The sequence below is a fragment of the Scyliorhinus canicula genome, chromosome 9 (assembly GCF_902713615.1).
Source record: "Scyliorhinus canicula chromosome 9, sScyCan1.1, whole genome shotgun sequence".
NCBI classification, from domain to species: Eukaryota; Metazoa; Chordata; class Chondrichthyes; order Carcharhiniformes; family Scyliorhinidae; genus Scyliorhinus; species Scyliorhinus canicula.
Genome location: NC_052154.1, coordinates 74,659,689 through 74,672,593, shown reverse-complemented (window position 1 = coordinate 74,672,593; position 12,905 = coordinate 74,659,689). Strand labels below are relative to the sequence as shown.

Sequence of the window (12,905 nt, the reverse complement as noted above, 5' to 3'; positions counted from 1 at the left end):
TGATGTCCAGCCTGATGTTCTGACAAAGTTCCTCTGGTAATAATCTGTAATGTTTATAAAAGCTCAGGAGATCTGAGAAGATGAATCAAAATACCGATTTATTTTCTGCCAAAAGAAAAGACTGCAACACGGTAAAAACACAAAGATCCCGACCAGGATTACGGATCATGCCAGTCCCAATCTGGGCCGGCTTTTGTGAGGTGATTTCTACGAGCCCCGGCTGATGGGTCTCTGCCCATTTGCAATGGAGCTTGCATTCCACGAGTCCCACAGGGAGATCAATCCGGTCATCCCGAGGCTAGCACTGCTGCCTCACAGCGCCATGGACCCAGGTTCAATTCCGGCCTTGGGTAACTGTCTGTGTGAAGTTTGCACTTTCTCCCCATGTCTGCGTGGGTTTCCTCTGGATGCTCTGGTTTCCTCCCACAGTCCAAAGATGTGCAAGTTTGGTCGATTGACCATGCTAAATTGCCCCTTAGTATCCAAAGACATGCAGGTTGGGTGGGGTTATGGGGAGAGGACGGGGGAGTGGGCCTAGGTTGGTTGCTCTTTCAGAGTGTTGGTGCAGACTCGATGGGCCGAATGGCCTCCTTCTGCACTGTAGGAATTCAATGTTTCTATCCTTGTAGGTCTCGTCAGGTTTATTACAATGTTTTAAACCAGAGTTCAAAAGAAAAGTGCCACAAGACTGTTGCTTCAAACCTGTTCTAAAATTTCTTGGTAGTTTTTGTCTGATTATGATGCGCTCACCCTTGACCTTCTTCCCTGCAAGGGGGAAAGGAGAGATTTCAGCTTGAGATTTTTAAAACCCTAAACTCTGAATTGAACTAGAGGATTTGGGGTTAAGGATCAGGACCATTGCACTATTTCTGAGTCAGTCACCTGGCTGGAAATTCTCCCAAATTGGCCAATTAATGACAGCACACTCGCTGCCCAATGGGCTCTTGAAGCTGGGGCAATAATAGGCTCCTGTCCAGCTGAGAAAGAATAACGAGCGTTTTCAGGCAGGAGAGAGGACGCCTTAAATTTTCTAAATTAATTTAAAAATCGGCTCTGCAGTTGGGCTGCCATTGTGGAGTGGAGAGGATACCTGTGGCCATAGTTGTAGTTGGGGAAGCAGAGGGGGCTCAGAGCCAGTCTGGAGTGCTGGATCCCCTGGCCTACAGCAGAGACTGTCCTGCTCCCCGATGCCTTGGGGAGCCATGACAGGCTGCTGGGAAATTCCAGTTGGCTTATGGCAACAGGTTTTAATAAGCATTTAATTCCCCTTAATTGGTCAGCCGCTGTTTGTGGGCAGGGAGCCCTGCTGACGACCAACCTGCATCTGAGAAAATTGGCTGGGGACATTATTTTTTTTTAAATTCCTTTACAGGATGTGGGCACTGCTGTCTAGACATTTATTACACTTTCTCTAGTTGCCCTTGAGAAGCTGGTAGTGAGCTGCCTTCTAAAACCACTAGTCCCTGAGGTGTAGGTACACCCAATGTGCTATTAGGGCAGGGATTCCAGGATTTTGACCCAGTGACAGTGAAGGAACGGTGATATATTTCCACATCAGGATGGTGAGTGACTTGGAGGGGAACCTCCAGGTGGTGGTGTTCCCATGTATCTACTGCTCTTGTCCTTCTAGATGGTAGTTTTTGTGGGTTTGGAAGGTGCTTCCTAAGGAACATTGGTGAGTTCCTGCAGTGCATCTTGTAGATGCTACACACGGCTGCCATTGTTCGTCAGTGGCAGTGAGATTGAATATTTGCGGAAAGGGTGGCAACCAAAAGGGTTCTTTTGTCCTGGATGGTGTTGAGCTTCTTTTTTAAATTTAGAGTACCCAATTCTTTTTTTTTTCCAATTAAGGAGTAATTTAGTGCGGCCAATTCACCTACCTGCCCATCTTTGGGTTTTGGAGATGAAACCCATACAGATATGGGGAGAATGTGCAAACTCCACATGGACAGTGACCTGGGGCTGGGATTGAACCTGGGTCTTCGGCGCTGTGAGGCAGCAGTGCTAACCACTGTGTCATCGTGCTGCCCAGGTGTTGAGCTTCTTGAGTGTTATGAGAGCTGCACTCATCCAGGCAAGTGGAAAATATTCCATCACATTCCTGACTTGTGCCTTGTAGATGGTGGACAGACTTTGGGGAGTCAGGAGGTGAGTTACTCGCCGCAGAATTCCTTGCAGGATGGTGCCAGCAAACTGGTACACGTGATTGGCAGTGCAAATTTTTCACACCCGGCTGTTTCCATACTCACCCACATCTGGGGGTGAAAATCCTACCTTCAAGCTTTATTGCAAAACCTTTAGGCTCCATCTGAATCTAATGGAATAGAATTTTAATAGTTTCTAATTGAAATATCACAATGACGTACATTATGTCGCACAATTTACTCATTACTATGGGTAATAGTCATTGAAAGCTTTCTGCCCACCTAATTAGAAGATTGAGGTGATTTATGGTGAGATGTGTGACTTTTTAGTTTCCTCACACTGTGTGGCTGATTTGATAAGGTTTATCCTTGGCTCAAAGATCCTCAACACTCTTTTTCAAATGTTTCGATGTGTAGGGAGAAGTGCCTGATGGTTATTAAGGAGGAGCCGGCCAGTCCAGGGGTAGGAGTCCAGGTCCAAGCTGACTCAATGGTTCCAGGGAACCCATGTGGTGCGTGTCTGGAGCCCCCTGTATTACCAGTATCAGTTGTTGAGTCTGTCCTGGAAGGCAGACCCACCTGCAATGCAGTGCAACACACGGATAAGAGGGGAAGGATAGCTGCTTTAGAGAGGTGAGACTTCACCCAAAAATGCAATTTCTTGAAGTAATGAGCGGATTGAAACAAAATTCAATGGCACATTGAGGCTTCCTTCACAACAAACAGTCATTGTTTAGGCTTTTCACTCAAAAGGAATTAACTTGCATTACAAAGTTGCAACAAAAAAGGCTCATGTTCCTGACCCACATCAGAAGAAAGGAAACAGGAGCAGCAGTCTGCCATTCAATAACATCATGGCTGATCTTTGACTTTAATTCCACTTTCCCACCTGATCCCCATTTCCCTTAATTCCCCGCGAGTATAAAAATGTATCTCTCCATTTATAGCCTTGAATATACAGTGGCACAGCAACTACAGGCCCCTGAGGTGAAAAATTCCAAAGGTTAGCAACTCTCCAAGTGAAGACATTCCTCCTTATCTCAGTCTTAATCCGATTGATTCCTTATCCTGAGAATATGCCCCTAGTTCTACACTCTCACAGAATTGTTACAACACAGTGAGGCCATTCGATTATTCATGGCTGCCTGGATGAGCAATTCACTTAGTGCCATTCTCTCACATTCTTCCTATTTGCTAATAGCCTAATCCTCTTTTGAATGCTTCGCTGGGACCTGCCTCCACCAAACTGTCAGGCAGAGCATTCCAGACTGTAACCTTTCACTCTCTGAAAAGGTATTTCTTGTATCTAGCCAGAGGAAATAGTCTCTCAACGTCTACCCTGTCAAGCTCCCGCAGAATCTTGTATGTTTTTGTAATAACCCTCACAAAGCTCACAGGGATACCCTAATCCATCTCCCTGTGGGACTCGTGGAATATCAGCTTCCCCATTAGTGGATGGAGGGCCACCCAGCTGGGTCTGGTTACTGGACTCTGTAAAAGACGGCCCGGACAGGGATCGGCATTCTGGTAGTCCCGACGGGGACTTATTACGTGTGTAAACTGTCATTTGCTATGATTACAATAAACTCAGATTTATTCACCCATAAGGGCCTTGTGAGTCTTCATAGTTTTAGTGAAATCACCCCTCGTTTTTCTAAACTCCGGCAATTTTTGGAATCTCTCAACATAGGGCAAACCCTTTCATCACAGGAATCAATCTCGTGAATCTTCACTGCATTGTCTTCCAGGGAAGCCACGTATATCCTACCTGAGACAAGGAGGCCTAATCTGTGTGCAGTATTCCAGCTGTGGTCTCACCAAAGTCCTATCTATTTGGAGTAAGATTTCCTGACTCTTATATCCCAGCCTCCTTGCAATAAAGGCAAGCGCAGCATTTGCCTTCCTAATTGCTTATTGCACCTGCATGATAATCTGTTCCTTATGCGAGGACACCCACATCACTCTGAATTTTAAAGTTTTATATCATGAGCAAACTTGGATACATTACTCTCAGTAGCTTTATCTGAGACACCACGAGAGATCACACACATAGCTTCAAACTTAATGGAACCTGTCAAACTGTTGAAGTAAAATGAGTATTGTGTTTCCAGAGATGCACATGCTATGCCTGATGGGATTAAACTGCTTTCATTACTGAAGTAGACTGACAGCCTCGCACTTATTGTATTCAGTGTCAATGAAACCCAATATTTCTAATCTCTACCACTATAGATTCACCCCTTCATCCCCACATTTTAATTTTAGTTCTGTACACTTCACTGGCAGTTGGTAAGTGGGATGCCATCAATGTTCAGTGTCCAGCCACTACAAGATACGATGAGGTATCTTATCTCTCATTTTCACTTCATCCCAATGGGAAATGTGCTCACAGCCTCAGCTCAACTTGCAATGGCCAAGATTTGGAATCTGACATGTACAGGACTGTCAGTGCAGATTCAGTGTCATCGACCCTTGTTCAAACTGGTTCACTACTTGGTGCAGTAACATGCATTCATTGTTGTATGCTTTAAACATCCTTGTTGGCTGTGCACCAGTAAAAATCAGGAAAGATGGAATAGTTGCTTCATCTTCCAAGTTGCAAAAAAATGTAACAAAGGAGATGAATAATTGAAAACTGAAAAAGGCGGAAGCTGGAAATCTGTTCCAATGAAGCTCAACGCAAGCTTGAGGAACAGTACCTCATCTTTTGATTAGCTTGGCATCGTTCAGACTATAAACCCATTTTATTTCCTTTTCTTTGCTGATTTGGGTTTTTCAGACAGCACCTGCCCTAGGCACATCTTTTGTTTCTTTTTCTTTCTTTGCCAGCATTCCTTTGGGCCCTGAGATAAAGAAACCAAAACTGTACACAACACTCCCGGTGCGGTCTCACCAAGGCTCTTGCAGCAAGACACCTTTACTCCTGTACTCAAATCCCCTCGCTATGAAGGCCAATATACTATTTGCCTTCCTAATTGCTTGCCACACCTGCATACGATCTTTTAGTAACTCATGAACAAGGACATTAAGGTCCCTTTGGACAACATTTACCAATCTTTCACCATTTCAGAAATCCTCTGCCTTTCTGTGTTTTTTACCAAAGTGGATAACTTCATGTTTACCCACATCATGTACCATCTGCCAAGTTTTTGCCCATTCACTTAGCCTATCCATGTCCCCTTGAAGCCTCCTTGCATCCTCCTGACAACTTACATTCCCAACAAGTTTGTCATCAGCAAATTTGAAAATATGACTTTTGGTCTCCACATCCGAGTCGCTGATATAGATTGTGGAACGGGATCAGCACTGACCCTGGTGCTGCCCAGTAGTAACAGCCTACCATTCTGAGAATGACCTCTGTATTCTTACTCTCTACTTTCTGCCTATTAACCAAAACTCCATCCATTCCATGTGCTCTAATTTTGTTTATTAACCTCCTGTGTGGGACTTCTGAAAAAAGACTTCTGAAAATCCAAATACACCACATTCATTGGTTCTCCTTTATTTATACTACTAGTAGCATCCTCAAAAAATTCTAACAGTTTTGTCAAACATGTTTTCCCTTTCATAAATCCATGTTTACTCTGCCCAATCAAATTTTTATTTTTCAGATGTCCAATTATCACATCATCCTTTATAATAGATTCTAACATTTTCCGTACCACTGATGTTAAACTAACAGGTCTGTGGTTCTCCATTTTCTCTCTCCTTCCCATCTTAAATAGTAGAGTTACATTTCCTACTTTACAGTTTGCAGGAACCTTTCCAGAATCAATAGAATTTTGAAGGGTCCACTATCTCTGTAGCCACCTCCTTCAACACTCTGGGGTGTAGCTTATCTGGTCCAGAGGATCCATCATATTTCAATCCAATAAATTTTTGAGTACTACCTCTTTATTAATACTAATTTGTTTAATTTCCTCATTTGCACTAGTCTGTCAGCTGCCTAATATATTTTTTCTTTTTTTAAATTGAGTACGCAATTATTTTTTTCCAATTAAGGGACAATTTAGCATGGCCAATCCACCTAACCTGCACACCTTTGGGTTGTGGGGGTGAAACCCACACAGACACGGGGAGAATGTGCAAACTCCAGGCAGACAGTGACCCGGGTTCTTGGCGCCGTAGGCAGCATTGCTAACCACTGCACCACCGTGTCGCCTCGGTTCCCGAATATTTCTGGGAGATTCTCTGTATTTTCCTCTGTGAAGACAGACACAAAGTAATTGTTTAGTTTCTCTGCCATTTCCTGATTCTCTATTATAAATTCTCCTGTCTCTGCCTGTCATATTTATTCTTGTGAATGTTTTCCTTTTCACTTTTTAAAATAATTCTTTTGGGTTTACAGGACCGAGGTGCCTGACCACATGCAGAGCATTGAATTGAACCTGGATGGTTTGCATTCACTGCTTGGGAACCAGCAGTATAGCCTGGAGCATTCTACCATCATGCATGTAAGTTTTGGGCCAATACGGCATTCATAGGATTCAATTTAGATTTGAAACATTCTTTAAATATTCCAGCTTACTGAAAAATGAAGGAATAGCTGACTGTAATAACATGCAGCCACTCCACCACTGATTTACTGTGTGAACTATCCACAGGACCAACAGTTAAAACTTACTTTTTTGAGTTTTGGAGAAAAAAGCTTATCTAAATGGACAAGGGCAGCAGACGTATGGGAACACCACCAAGTTACAAACCATCTTGACTTTGACTATATATCGTTGTTCCTTAATTGGCCACTGAATCTAAATCCTGGACCTCTAGACATGGAAGTTCTGTGAAAGCACTCTCATCAAGTGCTGTGATTAAATTATGCAATGATTCAGAAAGAAGGTCCATCACTTTCTCTTTTCTTTTTCAAAATAATTTTATTGAATGCATTTGTCATATTTACAAAAGCAGGGCAGCATGGTGGCGCAGTGGGTTAGCTCTGCTGTCTCACGGCGCTGAGGTCCCAGGTTCGATCCCAGCTCTGGGTTACTGTCTGTGTGGAGTTTGCACATTCTCCCCGTGTTTGCGTGGGTTTTGCCCCCACGACCCAACGATGAGCAGGGTAGGTGGATTGGCTATGCTAAATTGCCCCTTAATTGGAAAAAATGAATTGGGTACTCTAAATTTATAATTAAAAAATACAAAAGCCAAACCGCGGCACACTTTCTTAAGAATTTTTTTTTCATATTACTGAGAGCAGTTTACATGGTAACTACCACCAGTGCCATTCAAGGCTGCCTTATTGGTCAGTTTATTTTTAGATTGAAAAGTACACATGAAGGTGTGTTTTATGGCTGCTTTAAAAAAAGGTTGTGAGGTTTTTTTCATTGCGGTCGTGCCCAGAGAAGCTTGATTTAGAGCTGAAGACTGAACCGTTTTTCAGGAGGTTGCCTTGACAGCTATGGCTCAAAAACAGGAGTGGTTTCAACCCAGTGGGTTGGCCGTGTGGATTAAACTGTCTCTGAAAACCTATAGTCCTCTCCTACCTCTTGCTGCTTACTTTGCACACTTTCTTACATGGCCGACATGCCCGGTGGCTGTCTCGATAATGTGTGTAAATCGGGGTCCTATAATGCCATTAGGACCCTGATGCATTTTTCACTCAGAAGATTGGAAGACCAACCCAGCATCGAACTATTGAGTAAAAATCCAATGAGATTTATTTCAGAGGGTCACATGAAACACTATTTAAAGTGGCACTTGGGGACAGCTGCTTGAATCATAAGGATCTGTGTGCCTTTTAAATGCATTCTGCAGGTCTGATTGTTGCTGCCAGTTTTGCCCATCCCTAGTTAACCTTAAGAGGATGATTGTGGACCATCATCCTCTCTGCTGCAACCCATGAGGTGAAGGTACTCTCACGGTGCTGTTATTCTGGGAATTCCAGGACTTTGCCTCAGTGATGATGAAGGACATGCAATGTATTTCCAAGTCCTGATGGTGTGTGTCATGGGGGGCTTGGTGTTTCCTCCCACCTGCCACTTACATGCTTTAGGTGGTGGAGGTTACGATTGTGCCTTTTGGATTTCCATACGAATAAGCATTCGGGACTCATCGTGGACTGCATTCTTGTTTCATTGTTTTGGTTGGAGGAAGGGGAGCAACAAAAGCAGCAGCAGTGCCTCTACATCCAGGCGATGGGTCTCTTGCACAGCAGGGAGGGGAGCCATTCATTGATAGTTATGTGCAGGTAATGGGTGAGAATAGTGAACACTGTAATGACTGCTTTGAAGGCAGCGAGTGTTAGTTCAGAATGAGAGGTAATGTAATGTGCCCATGCAATTGATAAAATAATGCAAGGAAGGGCATTGTTCAGGGTGCTGCAGGAGGAAGGGATAACTAGCCAGGTGTTGTTGGAAGAAAAAGATATGGAAAAATCAAAAGCTGGTTTCATTCCTAATCTTCTTGTCAGGTTCGAACATTTCCAACATTGAATCCAGGTCCTGGAGTCGATGCAACTGGAATGGGCCATGTCTGATAATAAAGTGTTCCCACCTTATTTCCTGGATCCTGTCCAGACCTGGACACATTAGATCCTGTGACATGACAGACCTGCCAAATTAAATCTGAAGGCACCTTCTTGCTCTTCCTTTCTTGATACTTTCCTGTACATGTCATTGCCATGTTAATGTGGGTATCAACCCAAGAATGCAGTCTGGAACATTCTGTGGTGTCATACCCTGGATTTGCTGTTGATGTGGTAAGATAGAAAGAAAATAGCAAATATATATGAATGAATGAAATAGCTCCTTTTTATTTTCTAAATTAATCTCCTTCTCCTACAGATCTTTAATCCAAATATTCCTCTAAATGAGCTGAACCTGACTGACATGGAGGCAAACCTTGCAATGGTAAGGATAGGTGCAAAATGAATAGTCCTGTCCAGATGTGAGAGCAAGGATCTGATTAATGTCAAGAAATCACTGTTTTGCATTCCAGTTCCTCACTGTGTAATCCTTGCAACGTGTAGAAATCCAAGGGAAACCATTGTGTGTGTGCACATAAATCTAGATCTAATGCAAACACATGATGGCAGCCCCTCCTGTGCAAGAAGGAAGGATCAAGGTCACAAGTTCTCCAATTTTCGGGTTCTAACTCAGTGACTCAGTAAATGGCTGACTTAGGGATGCGCAGTAAATGCTGGCCGATACCCACATTCCATGAGCAAGTGCAAAAAGACAGAAGGAAAATAAATAATAATATTTCAAGGCACTGAGTGTCCATGCAACCAGACAAACCAAAGGGCCCTAGTCGGTGCTGAGTTATCTGAGATCAGGAGAAACACTCGCTGAGGTGCTACGGTTGGTCTCAGCACTCCTGGGCTACGTAATGGGAAAACAGTTAAGCGTTCCTGCTTTTCGCCCACCCCATGTTATAGAAACAGTGTCAGTCATTTTTCAGTTTAGTTAGCACTTCTGCCTTTTATTCACAAGGTTCTGAGTTCAGGCCTGACTGCAGGACTTAGCACAAAATCCTAGGCCGTCATTTCAGTATCATGCTGCACTAACGAGAATGCTATCAGAAACTGAGGCCCCAACTGCCCTAATGGACATTAAAGATGGAATGGCACTCTGTCAGAGAAGAGCTGGGGAGTTATCCCCGGTGTCCTGGTCAACGTTATCCCCCAATCGACGTTATGAAAACAGATTATCCGCTCATGAATTTAGTGTTATTTGTGGGTGATCTTTGTGTGCAATTTGGCTTCTCCGATTGTTACTTTATAACAGTTTATAAACACTTTAAAAGTAGTTAATTAACTGTGTAGCGCTTTGGGATGTCCTGTGCCTGTGAAGGACATGGGTCTTTTTTTAACATTAGTAAGACATCTATTTTTAATACCCAACCATAGAATCCTTACAGTGCAGAAGGAGGCTATTTGGCCCATCGAGTCTGTACCAACACTCCAAAAGAGCACTCTTACTGTGCCCACTCCCCTGCACTAACCCGCGCATTGATCATGGGCAAACCACCTAACCTGCACACCTTTGGACTGTGGGAGGAAACCAGAGCAAAATTTCATCTGCCACCTATCCACCCATTCCACCAGCCTGTCTATGTCGCGCTCGAAGTCTATGACTTTCCTCCTCGCAGTTCACAGTACTTCCATGTTTTGTGCCATCTGCAAATTTTGAAACTGTGCATCTACACCCTAGTCTTTATCACTAAGCTATATCAAGAAAAGCGAAGATCCGAGCATCGAGTCAGGATAACATACTGTATACCTTCATTCTGTTCAGAAAACAAATGTTCACTACTCTTTCTTATCACTGAGTCAACTTCATATCTATACCACCACTTTCCCGTCAATTCCATGGGCTTCAACATTGTTGGCAAGCCTAATATGTGACACTTTGTCACACATCTTTTGGAAGCCCATATAGACCCCGTGAACTGCATTACCCTCATTAACCCACTGTGTTACCACCCCAAAACACTCAATCAAATGAATTAAACATAATTTACTTTTAACAAAACTGATGGCTTTTCTTAATTAATTTACATTTTCCAGATGATTATTAATTTTGTCCCAGATTATAATTTTTGAAACAACTGACCAGCCTGTTGTTGCTTGGCTCATCTTTACACCTTTTTTTGAACAAAGGTGCTCAAATCCCCTGATACATACCCGTATAAAAGGCAGGTTGGAAGATTATAGCCATCCTTACTTCTCTCGGACACATTCATCTGTTCCTTATTAACTTCAAGTAAAGCTAACCTTTCTAATGCATTGGTTAAGACCAGGACAAAGTACCACTTAGGACCTCGGCCACACCGTCTGCCTTGACGTGAACATCGCTTTTTTGGAGCCTAATTTACCCGCTCCTCCTCTTCGTACTCATTATTTATGTGCCTACAGAAGACGTTTGGATTCCCTTTCAAATTAGCTGCCTATCTCTTATATTCTCTGTTTGCCACTCTAATTTCCTTTATCACTTCCCCTCTGAACTTTCTATTTTAGTCTTATTCTCATTTGTATTATCAACCTGATTCCTGCCACTCATGCCCTTTTTCTACTTCATCTTACCAACCATCCCTTTGGTCTTCCAGGGAGCACGAGCTTTGGTTGTCTTACCTTTCCCCTGTCTGGGATGCTATCTTGACTGTACCTGAACCTTTAAATACAGTCTACTGTTTCGTTACAGCTTTGCCTACTAATATTTGAGTCTTATTTACCTAATACAGGCTCATCGTCAACCCACTGATATTGGACCTCCTCCAATTGATTATTACGATTTCTACTCTGGATTGCTTCTTGTCCTTTTTCATAACTAAGATAAACCTTCAGATAGTAATTACTGTTCCCTCAATGTTCCTCTGCTGACTCTAGATCCACTTAGAAAATAGGAGCGGGGGGAGGCCATTCAGCCCTTCAAGCCTTCTCCGCCATTCATTAAGATCATGGCTGATCATCAAACTCAATAGCCTGATCCCGCTTTCCCACCCATATCCTTTGATCCCCTTCACCCCAAGTACTATATCTAACTGCTTCATGAAAACATACAATGTTTTGGCCTCAGCTGCTTTCTGTGATAACGAATTCCACAGGCCAACCACTCACTGGGTGAAGAAATTTATCCACATCTCTGACTTAAGAAGGTCTATCCTGTGTCCTCAGACTGTGACCCCTAGTTCTGGACACTGCTACCATGGGGATAATCCTTAGCCCAGCTCATTCCCCAGAATCAGGTCCAGCAGTGCCTCCTTCCTGACTGGGCTGGAAACATGTAGATCAAGAAAATTCTCGACACTACACTATCCTATTCTGTGTAACCCTCTATTCCATTCTCCTTCATATCCTTATCTAACTTCCCCTTAATGCATCTTTACAGTTGCCATATAAATTATTTTTGTTGTTGTTGACGTCCAATGATTCTTGCTGGGTGAAGACAGCATCAGGCTTGGTCATCATTCAACCCCAAGATCAAACAGCCTTCCCAGCTTGCTGAAGCTCAGGCAGGTAGAAATTAGTGCCTGGTGCCTGTGCATCTTTGTGCCAGCAGAAGCAAGCATTGATAGGAGAGCAGGGAGGAAACAATCAGAAGAGAAGAAACAAATCATTGAGTGTTCAGGTCATATGTTAAGTTGAAGTGATCACTTCTATTTGTTATAGTTCAAAGGATATTATCTGTGTCTCTAGTCTGCCTACACTATGCATCAACTGTAGATGTAGCACCATTGAAGGATCCTTTAACAAACATACCTGCTGACACTGATCATGTCATGCAAAACCCCAAAGGCTGTTCAAGATAGCCAGGAAGTGGCTAACATTTTGATATGAAAAGGCAAAGAACAGAATATAATGTTACATTATATTGTATAATATGTAGGACGCCGAACAGAAATTGTTTTCAGTTTTTATCAGGATATTTACAAGATAACAGACAATGCCTCCTCTCAAAATGAATTCACTTCTTCAGAGGGAGAAAGATTACATTACCGATTAAATATAAAAGCATTCTTCACATTTAATAGAATCTTGGGATAATAAGGCACAGGGAGAAGCCTGTGCTTGCTCTATGAAAGAGCAATTTAATCAGTCTCGCTTCACTGCTCTTTCCCCATTACCCTGCAAAGGAATAAAATAGTATGCATTTGCCATGTATAAACTACACAAACAGAGTACTCAGTGGAGATTGTGAAATATAGAAATTAGTCTGCTTGGTGAGGTTTTCATCCATTTTTCAGGGGGTTTGCAATTTTTATATGAATAAGGCCTTCTCTGTGATGTTCAGTCCTAAAATAGCCTGCGGTGGGAATGTACTG

At 42.9% G+C, this 12,905-nt stretch overlaps 1 protein-coding gene across 4 annotated transcripts in view; it reads left to right on the top strand.

Moving 5' to 3' along the window:
* Positions 1-12,905, top strand: part of hsf4 (heat shock transcription factor 4) — a 112,287-nt gene that overhangs the window by 77,885 nt on the left and 21,497 nt on the right. For 3 of the 4 annotated variants that reach the window (XM_038806919.1, XM_038806921.1, XM_038806920.1), the window contains exons 9-11: positions 2,562-2,777; positions 6,493-6,598; positions 8,927-8,992. In XM_038806919.1, the coding sequence (XP_038662847.1) occupies positions 2,562-2,777; positions 6,493-6,598; positions 8,927-8,992 (388 nt within the window). The remainder of the gene's footprint in view (positions 1-2,561; positions 2,778-6,492; positions 6,599-8,926; positions 8,993-12,905) is intronic. The other variant, XM_038806922.1, reaches the window with a different exon arrangement.